This window comes from Coregonus clupeaformis, chromosome 11 (assembly GCF_020615455.1).
Source record: "Coregonus clupeaformis isolate EN_2021a chromosome 11, ASM2061545v1, whole genome shotgun sequence".
NCBI lineage: Eukaryota > Metazoa > Chordata > Actinopteri > Salmoniformes > Salmonidae > Coregonus > Coregonus clupeaformis.
In genome coordinates this window covers 881896-907252 of record NC_059202.1, presented here as the reverse complement: position 1 = coordinate 907252, position 25357 = coordinate 881896, and the positions used below count along the sequence as shown (strand labels likewise).

Sequence of the window (25357 nt, the reverse complement as noted above, 5' to 3'; positions counted from 1 at the left end):
AGAAAGAGAGAGAGAACAGAGATGGAGAGAAAAACAGGAAGCAGCAACAATAAAAGGGGGCAGCAAGTGGAGACAGGATAAAAACCAATACTGACCAATAAGAGCGTGGACAGCATCAAGTCTGACCAATTGGATTGATAATGGAACTCAGCACTGACCAATTACAGGATGATATTAAGAAAACAATTAATATTTGACTGGAAAACAAACTTTGGGAGATTTGATGTTAATGAGATCATAACTATTCTGGCATCAAAGGAAACAGAAAGGAAGACTGTATTTTATCATAACTATTCTGGCATCAAAGGAAACAGAAAGGAAGACTGTATTTTCTGTTTGGAGTAACAACGGTAAGAGAGAAAGAAGCCATCTAACTCAGTGAATTTCTATCTTGTGAATCCACCGTCTCTCTTCAGGGATGAATCAGGTTGTCTCTAAAGAATTAAGAACAGTCAACATGGACTTCTGCACAGTCAAGGTTGTTCCAAAACAAAGGAAGACATACGTATAGCAGGGCATTACTACACACACACACACAGGCACACACACACACACACACACACACACACACACACACACACACACACACACACACACACACACACACACACACACACACACACACACACACACACACACACACACACACACACACACACACACACACACACACGGGCACACACGGGCACACACGGGCACACACACACACACACACAGAGTAAAGTGTAGTTGTGTCAAGTGCTTTGTGTGAACATGGTGATGGAGTTCCTTGTCCTCTCTCTCACCCACTCACACACACACACATAAACAATCACCCACCCACCCACACACACACACACACACACACACACACACACACACACACACACACACACACACACACATAAACAATCACCCACACAAAGACCTCTGACCAAGGACAAGATCACAGTGAGTTTTCATTCTCATTTTACTCCCTGTAGCAACAGTAATCTACACTGAGTGTACAAAACATTAGGAACACCTGCTCTTTCCATCCACTTCAACCAGTGTAGATGAAGGGGAGCAGACAGGTTAAAGAAGGATTTTTCAGCCTTGAGACAATTGAGACATGGATTGTGTATGTGTGCCATTCAGAGGGTGAATGTGCAAGACAAAATATTTAAGTGCCTTTGAACGTGGTATGGTAGTAGGTGCCAGGCACACAAGTTAGTCAAGAACTGCAACACTGCTGGGTTTTTCACGCTCAACAGTTTCCCGTGTGTATCGAGAATGGTCCACCACCAAAAGGACATCCAGCCAACCTGACACAACAGTGGGAAGCTTTGAAGTCAACATTGGCCAGCATCCCTGTGGAACGCTTTCAACACCTTGTAGAGTCCATTACCCGACGAATTGAGACTGTTCTGAAGGTGTTCCTAATGTTTTGTACACTCAGTCAAATTGTTTGACCTGAGCATAACCCCAAAAATAAGGACTAATTAGCCTACTCTGTTGTTTATGATGTTGTTGTCATGGAGGACTGATTGGGCTCATTGCTTCCAGTTGAAAAATAAATGCTTCTCTCAGAATGGCATGCTTTGAGTACTACCGGAAAGTGCTACTTGCATGTGAACATTTAATTCCATATGCTGCATTTGCTATAGGTCTATTGTTTACGTTTTTGTTGGTGACACTTTGATATCTCCATAATTTGCAGCTGTTTAAGTCTATCAAAAGTGCATGAGTTTGAGCATGTATCCGTTAGGCCTATGGGCATTTCTTTGAATCAGCACCAATTAGATTGAGCAATAAAAGCCCCAGTGGTCTTAAATGAAACTAGTTTTGACAGTATGGAGCGCAACACCACGGGGGAGTTTAGAAGGGAGGAACTCAAACTTTTATTCCATAGGCTGGGATCCGCACTACAGCTGTTACAAGAGCACATGTTTCCCTGGCTGGTAAAGTAAGAGGTTCCAGTTCCAGTGCAGGACAGCGCCGATACAGCATCTTGTTTCAGCGTGTTAGCACCCATCTCTTCTTTTCTTCCTCTCCATCCCTCTCTTTCCTCTCCATCCCTCTCTTTCCTCTCCATCCCTCTCTTTCTTCTCCATCCCTCTCTTTCCTCTCCATCCCTCTCTTCCTCTCCATCCCTCTCTTTCCTCTCCATCCCTCTCTTCCTCTCCATCCCTCTCTTTCTTCTCCATCCCTCTCTTCCTCTCCATCCCTCTCTTTCCTCTCCATCCCTCTCTTTCTTCTCCATCCCTCTCTTTCCTCTCCATCCCTCTCTTCCTCTCCATCCCTCTCTTTCCTCTCTTTCCTCTCCATCCCTCTCTTTCTTCTCCATCCCTCTCTTTCCTCTCCATCCCTCTCTTTCTTCTCCATCCCTCTCTTCCTCTCCATCGCTCTCTTTCCTCTCTTTCTTCTCCATCCCTCTCTATCTTTCCTTGGGGGGTAGATGGGGGAGGGGGCACCCCGCCAGGCGAGAGTTGATGGACAGGTGGGTACAGGGGGCATGGTTTAGGCTGTCTCCACGACGACCCCTGGAGCGAACCAATCACATGGCCAGAGGGATGACCTTACCGGCCTGTCAGAGGGTATTAGCGTGAGAGGTGTGTGTGTGCCTCAGATTGCAGGTACACTCATCATCACCACAACAGCGCCAGGTCCAGAGAAACACGAAGAGAGAGAGAAGAAAGGAGGTAAGGAGAGAGAACGAAGACAGAAAGAGAGAAAGATCAGCAAGAAAGAAAGAGAGACACAAAGATGAGAGAGAGAGAGAGAGAGAGAGAGAGAGAGAGAGAGAGAGAGAGAGAGAGAGAGAGAGAGAGAGAGAGAGAGAAGAGAGAGAGAGAGAGAGAGAGAGAGAGAGAGAGAGAGAGAGAGAGAGAGACTGGTGTCCAGTGTCCTTATGGGCCCTGGTCTAAAGTAGTGCACTATATAGGGAACAGGGTGCCATTTGGGACGTAGACACAATATGAGTTATTTTCTGTTGTGTTGTTAATGAACACGTCAGACAGGAGAGCATGACTCATCAGTCTCTCCCCCTCCTTCTTTATCCTTCACTCTCTTCCTCTCTCTCAATTCAATTTCAATTTAATGGCTTTATTGGCATGGGAAACATATGTTTACCTTGCCAAAGGAAGTGAAATCAACAATAACACATTTACAGTAAACATTACACTCACAAAAGTTCCAAAAGAATAAAGACATTTCAAATGTCATATTATGTCTATATACAGTGTTATAATGATGTGCAAATAGTTAAAGTACAAAAAGGAAAATAAATAAACATAGGTTGTATTTACAATGGTGTTTGTTCTTCACTGGTTGCCCTTTTCTTGTGGCAACAGGTCACAAATCTTGCTCAATAACAAGGTCTGTACATAGTCAAAGATTTCCTTAATTTTGGGTCAGTCACAGTGGTCAGGTATTCTGCCACTGTGTACTCTCTGTTTAGGGCCAAATAGCATTCTAGTTTGCTCTGTTTTTTTGTAAATTCTTTCCAATGTGTCAAGTAATTATCTTTTAGTTTTCTCATGATTTGGTTGGGTCTAATTGTGTTGCTGTCCTGTGGCTCTGTGGGGTCTGTTTGTGTATGTGAACAGAGCCCCAGGACCAGCTTGCTTAGGGGACTCTTCTCCAGGTTCATCTCTCTGTAGATGATGGCTTTGTTGTGGAAGGTTTGGGAATCACTTCCTTTTAGGTGGTTGTAGAATTTAACAGCTCTTTTCTGGATTTTGATCATTAGCGGGTGTTGGCCTAATTCTGCTCTGCATGCATTATTTGGTGTTTTACGTTGTACACTGAGGATATTTTTGCAGAATTCTGCATGCAGAGTCTCAATTTGGTGTTTGTCCCATTTTGTGAATTCTTGGTTGGTGAGTGGACCCCAGACCTCACAACCATGAAGGGCAATGGGTTCTATAACTGATTCAAGTATTTTTAGCCAGATCCTAATTGGTATGTCGAATTTTATGTTCCTTTTGATGGCATAGAAGGCCCTTCTTGCCTTGTCTCTCAGATCGTTCACAGCTTTGTGGAAGTTACATTACATTTTTAAAAACATTTTAGTCATTTAGCAGACGCTCTTATCCAGAGCGACTTACAGTTAGTGAGTGCATACATTTTTCATACTGGCCCCCAGAGGGAATCGAACCCACAACCCTTGCTCTACCAACTGAGCTACAGGAGGCCTACAGTTACCTGTGGCGCTGATGTTTAAGCCGAGGTATGTATAGTTTTTTGAGTGCTCTAGGGCAACGGTGTCTAGATGGAATTTGTATTTGTTGTTCTGACAACTGGACCTTTTTTGGAACACCATTATTTATGTCTTGCTAAGATTTACTGTCAGGGCCCAGGTCTGACAGAATCTGTGCAGAAGATCTAGGTGCTGCTGTAGGCCCTCCTTGGTTGGGGACAGAAGCACCAGATCATCAGCAAACAGTAGACATTTGACTTCAGATTCTAGTAGGGTGAGGCCGGGTGCTGCAGACTGTTCTAGTGCCCTCGCCAATTCGGTGATATATATGTTGAAGAGGGTGGGGCTTAAACTGCATCCCTGTCTCACCCCACGGCCCTGTGGAAAGAAATGTGTGTGTTTTTTGCCAATTTTAACCACACACTTGTTGTTTGTGTACATGGATTTTATAATGTTGTATGTTTTTCCCCCAACACCACAGGCCTTTTTGGGTTGGAGGGTTTGTATTTTGTCCTGTAGTTCATTCAATGTCTCGCTCTCTCTCTCTCTCTCTCTCTCTCTCTCTCACTCTCTCTCTCTCTCTCTCTCTCTCTCTCTCTCTCTCTCTCTCTCTCTCTCTCTCTCTATATATATATATATATCTATATATATCTCTCTCTCTCTCTCTCTCTCTCTCTCTCTCTCTCTCTCTCTCTCTCTCTCTCTCTCTCTCTCTCTCTCTCTATCTATCTATCTATCTATCTATCTATCTATCTATCTATCTATCTATCTATCTATCTATCTATCTATCTATCTATCTATCCCCACCCCCTCTCTCCCTCTCCCTCCCAAATGGCACCCTGTTCCCTACATAGTGCACTACTTTAAACTAGAGCCCCAAGCAGCCACCGCTAGTATGGTCCCCTACTGCTTTTAGCTGTTCATCGTGGCTTTGCCTGACCTATTAGCCCGTCTCTGTAACATGCAGATCTGGCAGGAAAACCTGATCTAGTAACTTTCTATGCTTCTTTCTACATTAGATTGCACCTCTAACCTACCTACCCTGCACAGCACAAGGCTGAAGGGATGGCACACAACACAACAGAAGAGAGGGCTGGATGAGAAAGAGAACTGGGACAGAGGAGAGGAATCGGCTCTCTCTGCTCTCTCTTCTCTCTCTCTCTCTCTCTCTCTCTCTCTCTCTCTCTCTCTCTCTCTCTCTCTCTCTCTCTCTCTCTCTCTCTCTCTCTCTTCTCTCAATTCAATTTCAATTTCAATTTAAGGGCTTTATTGGCATGGGAAACATATGTTTACATTGCCAAAGCCAGTGAAATAGATAATAAACAAATGTGAAATAAACAATCAAAAATTAACAGTAAACATCACACACTCTCTCTCTATCTTTCTCACTCTCTCACTTCTCTTCATTCCTCTCTCTCTCTCTCTCTCTCTCTCTCTCTCTCTCTCTCTCTCACTCCCTCTTCTCTCTCTCTCAGCTCTTTCTCTCTCTCTCTCTCTCACTCTCTCTCAGCTCTCTCTCTCTTTCTCTCAGCTCTCTCTCACTCCCCATTCTCTCTCTCTCTTTTTCTCTCTCTCTCTCTCTCTCTCTCTCTCTCTCTCTCTCTCTCTCTCTCTCTCTCTCTCTCTCTCTCTCTCTCTCTCTCTCTTCTTTCTCTCAATTCAATTTCAATTTCAATTTAAGGGCTTTATTGGCATGGGAAACAAGCAAGTGAAATAGATAATAAACAAATGTGAAATTAACAATCAAAAATTAACAGTAAACATCACACACACACTCTCTCTCTCTTTCTCACTCTCTCGCTTCTCTTCATTCCTCTCTCTCTCTCTCTATCTCTCTCTCTCTCTCCCTCAATTTCTTTCTTTCTTTCTTTCTTTTTCTCCCTCTCTGTCTTTTTCTCCCCATCTCTCTCTCTCTTTCTCTTTATTTCTCTCTCACACTCTCTCTCTCTCTCTCTCTCTCTCTCTCTCTCTCTCTCTCTCTCTCTCTCTCTCTCTCTCTCTCTTCTCTTCATTTCATCCCTTGCAGCAGTAGCCTAGGTGACCATAGAAAAGTGTGCAAGCCGTGATGCAAATCCACCTTTTTTACTGTGGTGCTGCCAAGGTTTGGGCTGACACTGCATCAGAAACCCTTCTAGAGGTTGGAAAGGGAAGACATACAGAGTCAGATAGGAAGTCTGACATACACAGAGTGAGATAGGAAGACTGACACACACGAAGTCAGATAGGAAGACTGACACACACAGAGTCAGATAGGAAGACTGACATACACAGAGTCAGATAGGAAGACTGACATACACAGAGTCAGATAGGAAGACTGACACACACAGAGTCAGATAGATAATGGATATGGGCAGGATGTAAGATGTGTTTTTAAAGGATTAGTCAAAGCGAGAATAAAAGTGGATTTTGAGTTCTCGGCTGTAAAATAACTCCCATTGTTTGAGGAGAAGTGGGCTTATGAAGGAGCAGTTTGTTTTGTGGAGGAGGGGAAACTATTTTTTGTTGATGAAATGAGTTGAATGTGTATTTTATTTTTATGTTTTAATTTTTATTTAGGAATGACATTCGTTGTTTAATTTCTGAAAAGGCACAGTGTGCCATTATTTGTGTTAATACTTGAGTATAAAATAAAGGTTTTATAAAAACTCTAAAATTCTCTCTCTCTCCCTCCAGTCCTTTAATAACGTTGTCTGAGGCCCCAGCAGTAAGTACTGTTTTCCTGACTTGTAGACTCTCCTCATAACCAAACAGAAGCCCAGCCCTGTCTCCCCCAGCCCAGCCCAGCCCAGCCCCGTCTCCCCCGGCCCAGCCCCGTCTCCCCCGGCCCAGCCCCTTCTCCCCCAGCCCAGCCCCGTCTCCCCCGGCCCAGCCCTGTCTCCCCCAGCCCAGCCCCCTCTCCCTCAGCCCAGCCCCCTCTCCACCAGCCCAGCCCCGTCTCCCTCAGCCCAGCCCCCTCTCCCCCCAGCCCAGCCCCCTCTCCCTCAGCCCAGCCCACTCCACTTACCCATTTAAACCAGTCGAATCCAGTCCACATACCCAAGCCCAATCCAGTTCACATAACCCATTCCAGTTCAGCCCACTCCACCCAACCCATTTAAACCAGCCCAATCCAGTCTACATACTCAAGCCTAACCCAGCCAAACCTAACTCAGCCCAACCTAACCCAGCCAAACCTAACTCAGCCAAACCTAACCCATCACAAACCTGGGTTGAAGGCTGGGCTCAGTGGGTTGGTCTGGAGCTGGGGTGGTCTGGGTTGAAGGCTGGGCTCAGTGGGTTGGGCTGGAGCTGGGGTGGTCTGGGTTGAAGGCTGGACTCAGTGGGTTGGGCTGGAGCTGGGGTGGTCTGGGTTGAAGGCTGGGCTCAGTGGGTTGGGCTGGAGCTTGGGTGGGCTGGAGGCTGGGCTCAGTGGGTTGGGCTGGAGCTTGGGTGGGCTGGAGGCTGGGCTGTTGATGGGTATAAGGATCTATAGCGGTAGCTCTGTGTAGCTGAGTGTTTTGCTGCAGGCTGGGCTGTGTGTGTGTGTGTGAGTGAGATGGGGTGGGCCAACACAAGCAGCACCGGGAACGTCCCCTTCGCGTGCCCCAGCAGCGGAACAGGAAATGGGAGGGAGAAGAGAGGGAGGAGTGTGTGTGTGTGCGTATGTGTGTGTGTGAAAGTGGGTTAGTGAGATTGTTTGGATTTGAATTTATTGAGAGAGGAGATAGTGGGATGTAAGTTAAATATAATATCTCACCTGCATAAAGCTTTAACACCTGCTCAGACTGTGGACTGGCTGACTGACTGGCTGGCTAACTGACTAAGTGGCTGGCTGGCTGAGTGACTGGCTGGCTGGCTGGCTGACTGAGTGACTGACTGGCTGACTGGGTGACTGGCTGATTGAGTGACTGGCTGACTACGTGGCTGACTGACTGACTGAGTGACTGGCTGACTGAGTGACTGACTGGCTGGCTGACTGACTGTCTCCTATATTCCTAGAAGGTCAAGAACACAGCTGGGCTGTTTAAATGTGTTATCACATCATCATCATCACACACACAATTAGATACTTACATCTAGGGAATGGACTGGAGGGGGGGAGTGGGGAGGATGTGTGTGTGTGGGAGGGGGGACTGTTTCAATAAAAAATATGATAAAGAGCTCTGGTGCGATTAAGGCTGATATATTCAAATGCAAATACAAAACACTTCATTGTACAACATATCCTTAAACGGATTACTTGTGTAATAATAACACATTATTGCATGAGAAAAAGTAGAATCTTTCTCCCAAGGAGCCCAAGAAGGGATCTGTGCGCTCAGTGGCTACTAGTAGAAATGCAGCCAAGGCAAGGGGGAGAGAAAGAAAGGAAGTTCTTGAAGGAACTTTTTTTCTCTCGGAAAAAAGAAGTAGAGCGCTGCTAGTTCCGTTATAACCACAGAGAACGGCGAAACGTCTACGAAAACCTGGGGAAGGATTAAAAACGGTTTTTAAAAGTGTAGTTGTGTTCTTAGCATGTTTACACATGAAGAAAACCGTTAAAAATCGACGAACAACTTTTTCCCCCCAGTGCAAGGACCCTTCCAACATCAGAGGCGATGCGATGTGAGTGAGCTATGCCTTTTAGAAATGGACAGACTTTATCCAAGCGAAAACATGGCGCCTCTTTCCACAAGTTTGGATTATTTTCCAGTCTGCTCTTCACTCTCTGTTGCCTGGAGGAATGGGGCTCGAGCCCAGCGCACGGGGATGGCGGCAACGGTAGGAGTTGCGGGAGCCCGTGCCCCGGTAATTGTACGTGTGTTATCGTACCAGGGTCCCGGGAATCGTGCGTGGTTAATTGTACGAACATCGGTCTGGAGCGGGGACCAGCGGTGGGGGACCTCCCACTGGGAACTAACGTGCTGTAAGTAGCCTAGTGGTTGTAACTTTAGCGTGTGACACTCCAGATGCGAAGCGGTGTGTGAGGTATGCCACCACACGGCTCAGTATTTTGCATAGCCCCACGTGCCCCTTGGCACTTTGCCTCCCGTGGAGGAGAGATGGGGAGTTGGCATCTCCCGTGATGTAACATTTAAATTCTAAACACTCTTGTTCGGTTGTTTGTATTGTTCATTTGTTTGTGTGCCATTGGCTGTTGTTGTGGAAGATATCACACCGTTTCACTACAGAACTTTCAGTACAGATATGATACTCCAGAATAGACTGGCAGGCTGCCAGGCATGCTGTCATGGAAAAAGTAACGCCTCGATCACACCAACAGTGTTTTGGTACACCAGAAGTACATTCATTTCCAATAGAACGCTGCGTTTGCCTTGCAATGCCTTATGTGTGGTACATAACGCCTTGATCTATCACACCGACAGTGTTATTGAGCAAAATATTACGCAGCATCATCTGGCGCAGCATCATCTGGATACGTGTGCAACAAAAGTTCAACATTCACCTTCTGCAACCCTTTCTGTCAAGCTGTATTCGCATACAGTTTGACGCATACATTTGATAATTCCAATGTATGCATCACACAGAACGCACTGCAATTGTCTCTGCAAGCAATGCTGTAAGGCAAACGCAGCGTTCCATTGGAAATGAATGTACTTCTGGTGTACCAAAATGCAATGAAGCTATCGGTGTGATCAAAGCGTGACAGAAATTGTAGCAGAAGGTGAATGTTGAACTTTTGTTGCACACATATCCAGATGATGCTGCCTATCATTTTGCGCAAAAACCCTGTAAGTGTGATCAAGGTGTAACTGTTTTGAGTTTATACTTTTGTTGCGCTTTGTGGCCTTTGACGCCAATTTGCAGTGAATTACAATGTAGCAGCAGCAACATAATAGCAATTTTGTAATGCGAGAAAGGACATTACAATGGGTAAAGTTAGTAGTTGTTGTTGTTGTTGAAGGCCACAATTCATGTTCTTCCTATAAAGTGTGCATTTATGTATTCTTAGGAGAAATTGTTAAATGTGATAAGAAATTGTTACATGTTTGATAGATATTGAGACAAATAACAAACATTGAGAACTTGTTTTGGTTAATTGGTGTTTCCTCATTATATCGTGTGGGTATGTGGGCGGGCAGGCTACTACTTGACCCATAGTAATTGTAAGTAGCTTCACGAGACCAAAGTGCATCACAGCCACAAAGAACTCCGATGAGCAACGTTGTAAGTTGTCCTCACTACAAATGACCCAAACAAAAATCGTTCCAAGGCAAAGAGTTGGCCTCTGTGTCCACCCTTCTCTATCTCGCCACTTGAGAGGTGTAGGTGGCCTAGGCCTAGAAAGTTACTATCCAAGACAGCAGCCATCAAATGTTGTTGTTTGGAGTTTGACCGATGCAGCCTACAAAACGGGTCAGCATTGAAGTCATGCGTGGCGCAGATTTTTTACTTCAGGCTCGAACATTCTGTCCCCGCGCTGCCTGACCGAAGGCGCGCGTATGTTATCGCTTTATTTTCCCGACAAATCCGTTACGTAAAAAATCAAAATAAATCAAAATTCACTTTCAAGCTAAATCTCTTCTCAAGGCGTTGGGTTTTTCTGGAATGCAGACATCATGTTGTGTTTTAAACTAACTGTTAATGTTTTAAAAGTAAACTGCAGCATATAATTTATTTAGGTCACGATCTGGCTACTGCATGGGGGAAAAAATAGGTTTATATAGGCCTATGTTATGCTAATCCATAGGCTTCTGTTAAGATATGCCTAACCTTTATTTAGCCTATGGAAATGACACAAATTGGTCCTGTAATCTGTCTAATAATATGTCGTATGTAATTTAATAGAAAAATTAAAACCGTTAGAACTAGGTCTGATTAACTTAATCCAATTCATTAATTTTGCAGTGTGTGTGGCTGTGTTTACATTTCATTGGCTCTGCAAAAGGGGATGGACTGGCCTTTCGCAGGGATAAATAAATTAGTGAAAACATGGGTTCTGCAGTGGCGATGAGTGATACTGTCGTGTCAGGGTCGAGCCAAACTGGACAGGAGCGTTAATTGCATCAAGCTAAGCAAACCCCGCTATCCTCCCGGGAAAGTCGGTAATCGGTAGAAAATATATAATTTCTGTCGATGGAGAGGACTAGCCAGCCCAACGCCACAGCCGTTGAAGCCATATAATTAAATGAGTTCTGATTCTAATTAATTCTAATTCTCTGTCTGGAACTCTCACAGGGTTCCATAGCTGACCTTGGTCAATATCAGGAGATAGATGTGGTGGTCTTCTGTTCTGGAACCGTGGGGGCATATTTATCAGTCGTCTCAGAGTAGGAGTACTGATCTAGGATCAGTTTTGCCCCTTTAGATCATAATGAATAGGAGTATTATGGACAGAGAGGACCTGCTCCTAGATCATAATCCTACTCAAGATGCTTGATAAATACAGGCCCAGGAATCTAAAGTGTGATCTGAGCTCAGGGGTTCATAATGTCTGGACCGTGAGATACAGTAAGAAACAAAGTGTGAAAGTGCTAAAGACTGAAGGCCTAGGTCTAGCCTTCGCTCCTACAAACATTATATCCCACATCTATAGAGTAGGTGAAGTTTGGATGATTCTGGTTCACACACACACACACACACACACACACACACACACACACACACACACACACACACACACACACACACAGTGGCCAGGTGTGTGAAGCCAGTAGCTGTAGCCAGTTTTTCTGCTACAGTACTGTTTTGCTTTGTATCGTTACCAGGACAACCACACCGCAACAATCACACCCCCAGACCAGCCCAGGAGAAGTACAACTGTACACACACGTACACACACACACACACACACACACACACACACACACACACACACACACACACGCATGCACACAGCAGGAGCAGGAGATGTTCTCCTTATAAACCAGAGTATTTACAGAGTAGTTAGATCTGGCAGTACACCTCGTCTCTTCAGAAGTCTAACAGATGTCATATACAGAGACTACTCTCTTTCTCTCTCCCTCATCCCTCTCTTTCTCTCTCCCTCTCTTTCTCTCTCCCTCTCTCCCTCTCTTTCTCTCTCTCCCTCTTTCTCTCTCTCTCCCCCTCTTTCTCTATCTCCCTCTCTTTCTCTCTCTCCATTTCTTTCTCTCTTTCTCTCCCTCTTTCTCTCGCCCTCTCTTTCTCTCTCCCTCTTTCTTTCTTTCTCTCTCACTCTCTTTCTCTATCCCTCTCTTTCTCTCTCTCCCTCTCTTTCTCTCTCTCTCCCCCTCTCTCTCTCTCTCTCTCTCCCCCCCTCTCTCTCTCTCTCTCTCTCTCTCTCTCTCTCTCTCTCTCTCTCTCTCTCTCCCTCCCAGTGCATCCATCCTCATCCCTCCATCTCCTGATAGTGTAAATGTCTAGGCCAAAGAAACAAGTGATACTTTTTTCTTCTTTTCCCTTCTTTCTATTCCTCTCCACTTGTTTCTTTTTAAGGAGCTGGGAAAGACTGAATCCACCGGCCATATGTGAGGGGAGGTTTGTTTTGTTACCGTGACGACGACAACGGATGACATCACTCACGGAAGTACAGGCATTCCACAAGGCAGTATATAAAGAGGGAGAGAAGGGGGGGAGAGAGAGAGAGAGAGGGCGAGTGCATTTAGAGAACAGCAAGAGAGGGGAGGAAGAGTTTGGTGGACGAAGGGGGCACGTATTGAACCCTTTCGATGCTACAGGCCTCAGAACTAACCAACTAAACCATCAAGAGGCTAGAACATTCTCAAGCCCATGACCCTTCACTATGACTACAGTATATCATTACAATGGGCGTAACACTACGTACAGCTCCAGCACTAGTGTGTGTGTGTGTGTGTGTGTGTGTAATGGTTAACTGGTGCTAGCTAAACAGAATTGTCTGGGTTCATCATTAACCGACCCAGTGTAGACATTTCTTTCTCCCTGTGTGTGTCTGTGAGATAGTCTTTGACTCTGAGCTCTCTTACACACACACAGCATATGTTTTACTATCCTTGTGGGGACCTATTTCCATTCAAAATCCTATTTACCTTAACCCCTAACCCCTAACACTAAACCCAACCCCTAACCCTAATTCTAACCCTAACCTAAACCTAACCGCTAAGCCTAAAATAACTATTGTCTTCATGGGGAGGTGGGAAATGTCCCCACCAAGGAGAATTTTCCTTGTTTTACTATCCTTGTGGGGACTTTGGGGGATTTCCATGAGGATAGTAATCACACACACACACACATTTATGTATTTAATTCCTTTTTCCCATGCATGTATAATTAGCTACAGCTATTTCTAAACCAGAGACTCCACACTCCTCTAGAGCTGGTGTCAGTCTAGATCAGGGGTGGCAACATACGGAAGCGGCTCAGAGCCCGTTCAATCCGGCCCGGGGGAGGTTAGAGTTTTTTTTGTTGTTGTTGGGGATTGGGGTTGATTATTTTTGGTATGAAAACCCCCCAGGCCACTCTTCAACATCTAACCCCCCCCACACACACACACACACACACTCCCAAATAATCTTAAGACTGTCATTTGCCATCTGTTTGTGTGTGTGTGTGCGCGCACGCACGCGCGTGAATGTCTGCTTATGTGTGTGTGTTAGGGGGCTACCCGTGTGTTAGGGGTTACCCGTGTGTTAGGGGGCTACCCGTGTGTTAGGGGGTTACCCGTGTGTTAGGGGGCTACCCGTGTGTTAGGGGGTTACCCGTGTGTTAGGGGGCTACCCGTGTGTTAGGGGGTTACCCGTGTGTTAGGGGGCTACCCGTGTGTTAGGGGGCTACCCGTGTGTTAGGGGGCTACCCGTGTGTTAGGGGGTTACCCGTGTGTTAGGGGGTTACCCGTGTGTTAGGGGGCTACCCGTGTGTTAGGGGGCTACCCGTGTGTTAGGGGGTTACCCGTGTGTTAGGGGGCTACCCGTGTGTTAGGGGGTTACCCGTGTGTTAGGGGGTTACCCGTGTGTTAGGGGGTTACCCGTGTGTTAGGGGGCTACCCGTGTGTTAGGGGGCTACTCGTGTGTTAGGGAGTTAACCGTGTGTTAGAGGGCTACCCGTGTGTTAGGGGGTTACCCGTGTGTTAGGGGGTTACCCGTGTGTTAGGGGGTTACCCGTGTGTTAGGGGGTTACCCGTGTGTTAGGGGGCTACCCGTGTGTTAGGGGGTTACCCGTGTGTTAGGGGGTTACCCGTGTGTTAGGGGGCTACCCGTGTGTTAGGGGGCTACCCGTGTGTTAGGGGGTTACCCGTGTGTTAGGGGGTTACCCGTGTGTTAGGGGGTTACCCGTGTGTTAGGGGGCTACCCGTGTGTTAGGGGGTTACCCGTGTGTTAGGGGGCTACCCGTGTGTTAGGGGGTTACCCGTGTGTTAGGGGGTTACCCGTGTGTTAGGGGGCTACCCGTGTGTTAGGGGGTTACCCGTGTGTTAGGGGGCTACCCGTGTGTTAGGGGGTTACCCGTGTGTTAGGGGGTTACCCGTGTGTTAGGGGGCTACCCGTGTGTTAGGGGGCTACCCGTGTGTTAGGGAGTTAACCGTGTGTTAGAGGGCTACCCGTGTGTTAGGGGGTTACCCGTGTGTTAGGGGGCTACCCGTGGAACTTTTAAGGGTAATATCGGGACACTTTTGTGTAGGGTAGTGGTTGCACCAATCAGCGGAGTAGTGGCTGCACCAATCAGCGGAGTAGTGGCTGCACCAATCAGCGGAGTAGTGGCTGCACCAATCAGCGGAGTAGTGGCTGCACCAATCAGCGGAGTAGTGGCTGCACCAATCAGCGGAGTAGTGGTTGCACCAATCAGCGGAGTAGTGGTGCACAGCTCACCACAGAGTAAATGTGTGCCAGCCAGACCGGCCTGGAAAAACAAAGTCTCACTCCCTCCTCCTCTCCCACTCTCTCTCTCTCTCCCACCATCTCTCTACCTCTTCCTCTCTCCTCCTTTTCCACTGTCTCTTCTCCTCCTTCTCCGCTCTCTCTCTCTATCCTTCTCTCCTCTCCGCTGTCAGAGATGGAGCGATTTGGAGCGAGATGGAGAGGTTTGGAGAGAGATGGAGAGATTTGGAGAGAGTGATAATTTGATTTGGTCCTGTAATTAGAAGAGCATACTCAGGGCCAAGAGACTGGAGAGAGGAGAGGAGTGAAGGAGGGGGAGAGAGAGAGTGAGGAGAGGAGTGAAGGAGGGGGAGAGAGAGAGAGAGAGAGAGAGGAGTGTAGGAGGGGGAGAGAGATTGAGGAGAGGACTGTATGGAGAGGAGTGAGGGAGAGAACAAGAGAGAAACTGTGGAGAGATGAGGAGTGTGTGGAGAGATGGAGAGTGTGTGTGTGTGAAATCACTGCTCACAGCTGCCCAGCTCTCTTGCCAGCTGGACTCCAGACAGCCTGAGTAGCAGGAATGGACAGAATGTTCTAAAGAAGAGAGGAAGAGAGAGAATGACCCGCCCTGCATAGAAACAGGAGGGAGGGACCAGCCAATCTCCTTCTTCCACACTCCTCCTTTCCTCCCTCCTTCTTTCCCCCTCTCTCGCTCTCCGTCGTCCCGTGATGGGGAAAGTACACATTTCTCCCCAGGGAGCATGCAGAAGAGGGGCCCCTCTCAGCTCACCAGGCCCAGCTTGGGCTCCCCGTCCTGGGCAGGGAAAGCAGGCTGGCCAGCCACTGTGGCTGGAGCTTCATGAGTGCTGGAGCTGGCAGGGGCCGAGCCAGGCGCCCTGCCCAGAGTAGAGGCACTCCACAGTGGGGCGATTGTTCTCCGTCGCCGGGCCTTACGGTTCTCCCCTGGGTCTCTTCCCTCCTCCTCCTCCAGCTCTGGCTGATCTTCACACTGCTTTGAGTCTCGAACGTAAACAAAACATGGAGGGAGGGGAGTGCCTCTACTATGGAGGGAGGGGAGTGCCTCTACTATAGAGGGGGGAGGAGAAAGAGAGAACTCTGCATACATCATCATCGTAATTTTGTAAACGTTTTTTTGTTGCTATAAACAGCTTGACATGAGAACCCATATGGAGGATTCCTCTTTTTCTTTCTGGTCTCTTCTTTCTCCCTCTCTCTCTCCACTTTCTCTCTCTCTCTCTCTCTCTCTCTCTCTCTCTCTCTCTCTCTCTCTCTCTCTCTCTCTCTCTCCTCTCTCTCTCTCTCACTTTCTCTCTCCACTTTCTCTCTCTCTCTCTCACTTTCTCTCTCTCTCTCTCTCTCTCTCTCTCTCTCTCTCTCTCTCTCTCTCTCTCTCTCTCTCTCTCTCTCCACTTTCTCTCTCTCTCTCTCTCTCTCTCTCTCTCTCTCTCTCTCCACTTTCTCTCTCTCTCTCTCTCATTCTCTCTCTCTCCACTTTCTCTCTCTCTCTCTCTCTCTCTCTCCACTTTCTCTCTCTCTCTCTCTCTCTCTCTCTCTCTCTCCCTCTCTCTCTCTCTCTCTCTCTCTCTCTCTCTCTCTCTCTCTCTCTCTCTCTCTCTCTCTCTCTCTCTCTCTCTCTCTCTCTCTCTCTCTCTCTCTCTCTCTCTCTCTCGTTATCCCAGTGTGTGTGTGTGTGCTTCTCCAGTGGCACCAGACAGCCCTTATAAGGAATGGTTAGATCGGCCCCGGCCACTCTGTTACTAAAACAGAACAGTGTGTGTGTGTGTGCTTGCCCATACTTCTGTATGTGAAGCAGAACCATATGTGCTAGAGGTAGCAGGGAGAACAGGAGCCAGCCTGCTGCTAGCTCATAGACATGGAGGAGGTCCCACTATACAGTGCATTCGGAAAGTATTCAGACCCTTTCACTTTTTCCACATTTTGTTAAGTTACAGCCTTATTCTAAAATGGATAAAATTGTTTGTTTTTCTCCTCATCAATCTACACACTACCCCATCTACACACTACCCCATAATGACAAAGCAAAAATTAACTGAAATATCACATTTAGATAAGTATTCAGACCCTTTATTCAGTACTTTGTTGAAGCACCTTTGGCAGCGATTACAGCCCTGAGTCTTCTTGGCTATGACGCTACAAGCTTGGCACGCCTGTATTTGGGGAGTTTCTCCCATTCTTCTCTGCAGATCCTCTCAAGCTCTGTCAGGTTGGATGGGGAGCGTTGCTGCACAGCTATTTTCAGGTCTCTCCAGAGATGTTCAATCGGGTTCAAGTCCGGGCTCTTGCTGGGCCACTCAAGAACATTCAGAGATTTGTCCCGAAGCCACTCCTGCGTTGTTTTGGCTGTGTGCTTAGGGTCGTTGTCTTGTTGGAAGCAGGTTTTCATCAAGGATCTCTCTGTACTTTGCTCCATTCATCTTTCCCTCGATCCTGACTAGCCCCTGCCGCTGAAAAACATCCCCACAGCATGATGCTGCCACCACCATGCTTCACCGTAGGGAATGTGCCAGGTTTCCTCCAGACGTGACGCTTGGCATTCAGGCCAAAGAGTTCGATCTTGGTTTCATCAGACCAGAGAAGCTTGTTTCTGATGGTCTGAGAGTCCTTTAGGTGCCTTTTGGCAAATTCCAAGCGGGCTGTCATGTGCCTTTTACTGAGGAGTGGCTTCCGTCTGGCCACTCCACCATAAAGGCCTGATTGGTGGAGTGCTGCAGAGATGTTGTCCTTCTGGAAGGTTCTCCTATCTCCACAGAGGAACTCTAGAGCTCTGTCAGAGTGACCATCGGGTTCTTTGTCACCTCCCTGACAAAGGCCCTTCTCCCCCGATTGCTCAGTTTGGCCGGGCGGCCAGCTCTAGGAAGAGTCTTGGTGGGATCTGTGCCTCAACACAATCCTGTCTCGGAGCTCTACAGACAATTCCTTCAACCTCATGGCTTTAGTTTTGCTCTGACATGCACTGTCAACTGTGGGAACTTATATAGACCAGTGTGTACCTTTCCAAATCATGTCCAATCAATTGGATTTACCACAGGTGGACTCCAATCAAGTTGTAGAAACATCTAAAGGATGATCAATGGAAACAGGATGCACCTGAGCTCAATTTCGAGTCTCATAGCAAAGGGTCTGAATACTTATGTAAATAAGGTACTTCTGTTTTTAATTTTTATTGTATTTGAAAAAATGTCTAAACCTGTTTTCACTTTGTCATTATGGGGTATTGTGTGTAGACAGGATGAGGAAAAATAACTATTTAATCAATTTTTGAACAAGGCTGTAACATAACAAAATGTGGAAAAATTCAAGGGGTCTGAATACTTTCCGAATGCACTGTAATAACCATCATATCGAAATAAACTTGGAGATTTGGGAAAGCATACAGTTTATTAGGCTACAGATGAAATAAGCTATGATGAACTTCACAGGGTGGTGAATGTGCAAGGGGAGGAGCTTGATGCTCCTTTCTAATTAATATCCAGGGTCTTATTCTGGTGACATGATGATCGATGCTTGGCTGCCATTTGACTAATACAAATAATATCGCTCTTGTTCATAATAATCTCATAATGTAGGAAGCCTACCCACACTGTATCTGCCAGCTGTTGGCTACAGCGCATGTGCCAAGACCAGAGTGGGCACATTCGCTATATTACGCAACAGTTTGTGACAAAACCATCAGTAGACTTGAAAATACGATGGAAACCCATTTAAGTTGTATTTTTTATTCGGTACACCGGAATTTAACGGTAAAATGTATTTTTATGTGCACTACGTCATCACGCACAGCTTTCTATCCGCAAAAAGTCAGTGTGATGGTAACACATCTTTGGTGGGGAAAATGCGCATATTGTTTTATGCAGATTTTTAGAATATTCACATGAAAATCTGTCGTAAATTGGATGGAAACCTCGCTACTTTTATGGAAAATTTCATCATAGGCCATGAGCAAAAAGCATACACGAAGGCGGTCTGTAAGGCCTTGTCTAGACCTGACAGTTCATGCAGCTTTAGTATTCTGATCATATAGTTCTGATCATGGAATTCCGAACGCGTCATGCATCTACACCTACATTTAAATGTGTCTACCATGTCCACAGTGTGTCCGGATTCCCTTTTCCCGCGCTATATTCAAATGCCAGTATGTATTTTAAACGGTGGAATAGGCTAAATATGATAGCACAACAACAACTGTAAATTGTAAATGAGAACTTGTTCTCAACTGGTTTACCTGGTTAAATAAAGGTGAAATAAATAAATAAAAATAAAAACTGATGGCAGTAGCTAACTACTGTAGCTAACTAGCCAGCTAACCTCAGTAGCTAGCCAGCAAGCTAGCAAGCAACGCTAAAGGGATTGCAAACGGGTTAGCATAACTCTAGCCAAACACGATGGCGGTCTCTAAATGGGTTGCTAAAATGTTTTTTTTAGTTTTTAGCAAAGGCCTAGTTCCACATAGTTGCACCTGGGCCTGTTTGATGAGCTGGCACTCATCGTTGCCACAAAATGCTAACTCCTGTTTACCTAGGTAGCATGTAACATTAATTAGCTAGGTCTTTCAAAATCTCCCGGTTCTCTTTTACCTTTGCATTGTGCATGCTGATGTTCAATCTCCGTTGTTCATTTAATGCCAGATCTATCCGTGAGCTGCCAAATGTCTTAAGAGCCATCTGGCTTTGGATGTGAGACTCAGATTTCTCATGCTTGTTGAGTGCTATAGGCCAGTTGTTCAAGTCGCAGTAACCGCCTCTTGTCCCCACGCTGTCGCTGGTGGAGAACAGCAGGCATGGGAAGCAATAGAGTCGGCTGCTAACAGCGCAGCCACAGAGCCAGTCTTTCAGTTGATACCACTCAGATTGAAATGATTGGGTTGTTTTCTGTCCCTTCCTTTGATGTAGGTCCCTAAGCTCAGGTGTTGGTCACCCATCCCTTATCACGCTCCTTTTCGCTATAAAATCCTACTTTGAAAACTGTTTCAGGTGCAATATGTTACCCATCCTTCCTGATCAGCTTACTTTAGCTAGCAGTAAAACAAACTTAACCTGCAGATGACGTGTGACGTCCAGGAGCGCTGCCTATCCTCCTGCCTATCCTCCTGCCCACCCTCCTGCCCATCCTCCTGCCTACCCTCCTGCTCATCCTCCTGCCTATCCTCCTGCCCATCCTCCTGCCCATCCTCCTGCCCATCCTCCTGCCTATCCTCCTGCCCATCCTCCTGTCTATCCTCCTGTCTATCCTCCTGCCCATCCTCCTGCCCATCATCCTGTCTATCCTCCTGCCCATCCTCCTGCCCATCCTCCTGCCCATCCTCCTGCCCATCCTCCTGCCTATCCTCCTGCCCATCCTCCTGCCCATCCTCCTGCCCATCCTCCTGCCTATCCTCCTGCCCATCCTCCTGCCTATCCTCCTGCCTATCCTCCTGCCCATCCTCCTGCCTATCCTCCTGCCCATCCTCCTGCCCATCCTCCTGCCCATCCTCCTGCCCATCCTCCTGTCTATCCTCCTGCCCATCCTCCTGCCTATCCTCCTGCCTATCCTCCTGCCCATCCTCCTGCCTATCCTCCTGCCCATCCTCCTGCCCATCCTCCTGTCTATCCTCCTGCCCATCCTCCTGCCCATCCTCCTGCCCATCCTCCTGCCCATCCTCCTGCCCATCCTCCTGTCTATCCTCCTGCCCATCCTCCTGCCTATCCTCCTGCCTATCCTCCTGCCCATCCTCCTGCCTATCCTCCTGCCCATCCTCCTGCCTATCCTCCTGCCCATCCTCCTGCCTATCCTCCTGCCTATCCTCCTGCCCATCCTCCTGCCCATCCTCCTGCCTATCCTCCTGCCTATCCTCCTGCCTATCCTCCTGCCCATCCTCCTGCCTATCCTCCTGCCCATCCTCCTGCCTATCCTCCTGCCCATCCTCCTGCCTATCCTCCTGCCCATCCTCCTGCCTATCCTCCTGCCCATCCTCCTGCCTATCCTCCTGCCCATCCTCCTGCCCATCCTCCTGCCTATCCTCCTGCCCATCCTCCTGCCTATCCTCCTGCCTATCCTCCTGCCTAATCATCCACTAGACTAGGGAGGGGTCCATACACACACACACACCCCAATAGTAATGACTTTACCAGAGCAGAGCAGAGCAGAGCAGTGACCAAGCCACAAGGACCATGACAGCCGCCTGACCCCCCTTTTCTCTTCAGTCTTTCTGGAGGATCTGTTGCTCGCCCTTTCTCTCTCGTTCCCCCTCTCTCTCTACCCCTCCCTCTTTCTCTCTTTCTCTTTCTCTCTCTCTCTCTCTCTCTCTCTCTCTCTCTCTCTCTCTCTCTCTCTCTCTCACCCTCTCTCTGTCTCTCTCCCCCTCCCTCTCCCTCCCTCTCTCTGTATCTCTCTCCCTCTCCTCCCTCTCTCTATCTCTCCCCTCTCTCTGTCTCTCTCGCTCCCTCTCTCTCTCCCCCCTCTCTCTCTCCCCCTCTTTCTCCCCCCTCTCTCCCCCCCTCTCTCTCTCTCCCACCTCTCTCTCTCCCCCTCTCTCTCTCTGTCTCTCGCTTCCCCTCCCTCTCTCTCTCTCCCCCTCTCTCTCCCGCTCTCTTACAGAGCTCGTCTGGAATGTACAGATGTTTCCTTTTGGTAATAGCCGCCCTGGCCTGCACACACACAATCACTCACTCACTCACTCACTCACTCACTCACTCACTCACTCACTCACTCACTCACTCACTCACTCACTCACTCACTCACTCACTCACTCATTCCTTGAAAAATGTGCACAAACTATACACTTGTGCATGGGCACACACACACATCAGATGTTATTTCCATGTATAGCTAGCTGGTCTCTGAGTGGGACTGAACTAATGTAGAGCAGGCTGCAGGTGTAGGACTTTTCACATTTATACAGACATTGTGTCTTATGATGAGACGTGCCGAGGAAGTCAAATTGGCTTCTAGTTCTCTCCTCCCTCTCCTCCTCCCTTCTCTCACCCTCTGGCCTCCTCTCCTCCCTCTCTCCCTCTGGCCTCCTCTCCTCTCCTCCCTCTCCTCACTCTGGCCTCCTCTCCTCCCTCTCCTCCCTCTGGCCTCCTCTCCTCTCCTCCCTCTCCTCACTCTGGCCTCCTCTCCTCCCTCTGGCCTCCTCTCCTCTCTTCCCTCTCCTCCCTCTGGCCTACTCTCCTCTCCTCTCCTCTCCTCTCCTCTCCTCTCCTCTCCCTCCAGCGGAGTACACAGAGCAGCTCTCTCCCTGTAGTTACACAGAGCAGTTCTGGCATAGCAGTGATGCTAATGTATCAGTTTATTATGTGTCTGGACCCATTAGACTGTATTTCTCTCTTCATTAGTGGATGGATGCAGGGGGAAAGGGGATCCCTAGTCAGTTGCACATCTGATTGCATTGAACCAAAATGTTTCTTCCACATTTAGGAGGAGGAGGAGGAGGAGGTTGTTGTTGTTGTTGGCAGTACAGCAGATTTTCTGCCTAATTGCAGCAAATGAGTGGGAATTTAGGGAGGTGTGTGTGTGTTTGTATGTGTGTGTGTGTAATTATTCCTACTGCGAGGAAGAGCAGGAGGGAAGCAAAAACCACATTTCTGTTATTAACCTACACTGTCAGGACGCTTAGTGGGTTTAGAGACAGACATAGTCTGACATTTTGCACATGACTTTTTCCTGTTTATATTTACATTGTAGTCCTTTAGCAGACGCTCTTATCCAGAGCCACTTACAGTAGCGAGTGCATATATTTTCATACTGGCCCGCCGTGGGAAACGAACCCACAACCCTGGTGTTGCAAGCACCATGCTCTACCAACTGAGCTACACGGGACTACATCTGTACATTCCAGACACATAAATGTATGTCTAATTGGTGTTTGTACCAGTTTTCAGGTGTGTGTGTGTGTGTGTATGTGGTGCATTCGTGTGTGTGTTGGCGTGTGTGTGTGTTAACCATCTGTCTCCCAGTCAGTCAGTAATAGTAATGTTTTATTTCCTCCTTCCAGAGATCTGTCCAGGAACCGTATCTCATCTCTGGAACCAAGTCTCTTCGATCAACTCACCACCCTACGAGAATTGTGAGTATAGCTGTCTGTGTGTGTTTGTGTGTGTGTGTGTGTGTGTTGGTCTATGTCTGATAACTTATTCACCCCCTCTATCTCTCCCTCTCTCTCCATCTCTCCCCCCCCTTCTCTCTCTCAGGTATCTACAGGGCAACAGAATCAGTGTTCTCCCCAGAGGGGTCTTCTGCTCCAGACCCCTGTCTATACTGTAAGTCACCGAGAGGAGAGGAGAGGAGAGGAGAGGAGAGGAGAGGAGAGGAGAGGAGAGGAGAGGAGAGGGAGGAGAGGAGAGGAGAGGAGAGGAGGAGAGAGGAGAGGAGAGGAGAGGAGGAGGAGAGAGGAGAGGAGAGGAGAGGAGAGGAGAGGAGAGGAGAGGAGAGGAGAGGAGAGGGAGGAGAGGGAGAGGAGAGAGGAGAGGAGAGGAGAGGGAGGAGAGATGGAGGAGAGGAGTTGAGGAGAGTGGAGAGGAGAGGAGAGGAGAGGAGAGAGGAGAGGAGGAGGAGAGGAGGGAGAGGAGGAGAGGGAGAGGAGAGGAGAGGAGAGGAGAGGAGAGGGAGATGATGGAAGGAGGAGAGAGTTTGGAGGAGAGGAGAGGAGAGGAGAGGAGAGGAGAGGAGGGAGAGGAGAGGAGAGGAGAGGAGAGGAGAGGAGAGGAGAGGAGAGGAGAGGAGAGGAGAGGAGAGGAGAGGAGAGGAGAGGAGAGGAGAGGAGAGGAGGGGAGGGGAGAGGAGAGGAGTGAGTGGGATTAGGAGAGAAAATGAAGGGGGGAAGGACTGAAAGGAGGAGGAGGAAGGAGAGGAAAAGCAATGTGGTTTAGTCTGTGTTTAGGTAGGCAGAGACCCCAGGAGAGGTCTGGCTGTTCTGAAAGGAACACACACACACACCAATCACAGAACCATTAAGCTCAATTATAGCTGGCTTCTCCAGGCTGTCTGCTCTACTTCCAGATCTTCCTCCATCTCTCTCTCTCTCTCTCTCTCTCCATCCATCCATCTCCCTCTTTAAACCAGTCTCAACCATCCACTCATACCCCACCAAATGCCTCCATCCCCTCCTTCATATCTTTCTTCTTGCTATCCAACCCCTCCATCGCTCCATCTCTCTGCCATCCCTTCCCCCTCTCATTTCCAGTCCTTTCTCCTCCCCCTTTCCTCCCCCTCTCCTACCAGTCTATTCCAGTGTTTTCCATCAGCCCTGTCCAAACCGCCACACAGCGACCCATTATGGAGGGAGGGAGGGAGGGAGGGAGGGAGGGAGGGAGGGAGGGAGGGAGGGAGGGAGGGAAGGAGGGAGGGAGGGAAGTTTAACTAGGGGAAGAGGGGTTATTTAATTTGTATTTAATTTAACCTTTATTTTAGCAGGCAGGTCAATTAAGAACAAATTATTATTTACAATGACGGCCTGAGGGTAGAATGTGAAGTGTAGAGGTTAGAGGGATGTAGGTGTCATGGTGATATGTGTTTGTCATCCTCTCTCTGTCTGTCTCGTTCTGTCTCTTTTTCAGAGATTTGAGTAACAACCAGATCACCACCATAGAAGAAGCAATATGTGATCATTTATTTAATTTAACAGAAATGTAAGTATGAGCTCTCTTCTGTCTCTCTCTTTATTTCTCTCTCACACTCTTTCGTTACATAAGTGTGTGATTATTAAGCATTTCCTTCTCTCAGTCCTGATGTCCTGTGTCATGATGTCACACTACTATTGTATGGTAGGTTGTCTCTTTCTAAGTGCTATGTACTTCATTATAAACTGGTTGTCTCTTTCTAAGTGCTATGTACTTCATTATAAACTGGTTGTCTCTTTCTAAGTGCTATGTACTTCATTATAAACTGGTTGTCTCTTTCTAAGTGCTATGTACTTCATTATAAACTGGTTGTCTCTTTCTAAGTGCTATGTACTTCATTATAAACTGGTAGTCTCTTTCTAAGTGCTATGTACTTCATTATAAACTGGTTGTCTCTTTCTAAGTGCTATGTACTTCATTATAAACTGGTTGTCTCTTTCTAAGTGCTATGTACTTCATTATAAACTGGTTGTCTCTTTCTAAGTGCTATGTACTTCATTATAAACTGGTAGTCTCTTTCTAAGTGCTATGTACTTCATTATAAACTGGTTGTCTCTTTCTAAGTGCTATGTACTTCATTATAAACTGGTTGTCTCTTTCTAAGTGCTATGTACTTCATTATAAACTGGTTGTCTCTTTCGAAGTGCTATGTACTTCATTATAAACTGGTTGTCTCTTTCTAAGTGCTATGTACTTCATTATAAACTGGTTGTCTCTTTCTAAGTGCTATGTACTTCATTATAAACTGGTTGTCTCTTTCTAAGTGCTATGTACTTCATTATAAACTGGTAGTCTCTTTCTAAGTGCTATGTACTTCATTATAAACTGGT

At 47.3% G+C, this 25357-nt stretch overlaps 1 protein-coding gene across 1 annotated transcript in view; it reads left to right on the top strand.

Moving 5' to 3' along the window:
* The first annotated feature begins 8492 nt into the window (after positions 1 to 8492).
* The window catches only part of pkd1a (polycystic kidney disease 1a), a 90687-nt gene continuing 73822 nt past the window's right edge, over positions 8493 to 25357 (top strand). Inside the window, exons 1-4 of the mRNA XM_045223402.1 lie at positions 8493 to 9044; positions 22904 to 22975; positions 23100 to 23168; positions 24465 to 24536. Of these exons, the coding sequence (XP_045079337.1) occupies positions 8755 to 9044; positions 22904 to 22975; positions 23100 to 23168; positions 24465 to 24536 (503 nt within the window). The 5' untranslated portion in view covers positions 8493 to 8754. The remainder of the gene's footprint in view (positions 9045 to 22903; positions 22976 to 23099; positions 23169 to 24464; positions 24537 to 25357) is intronic.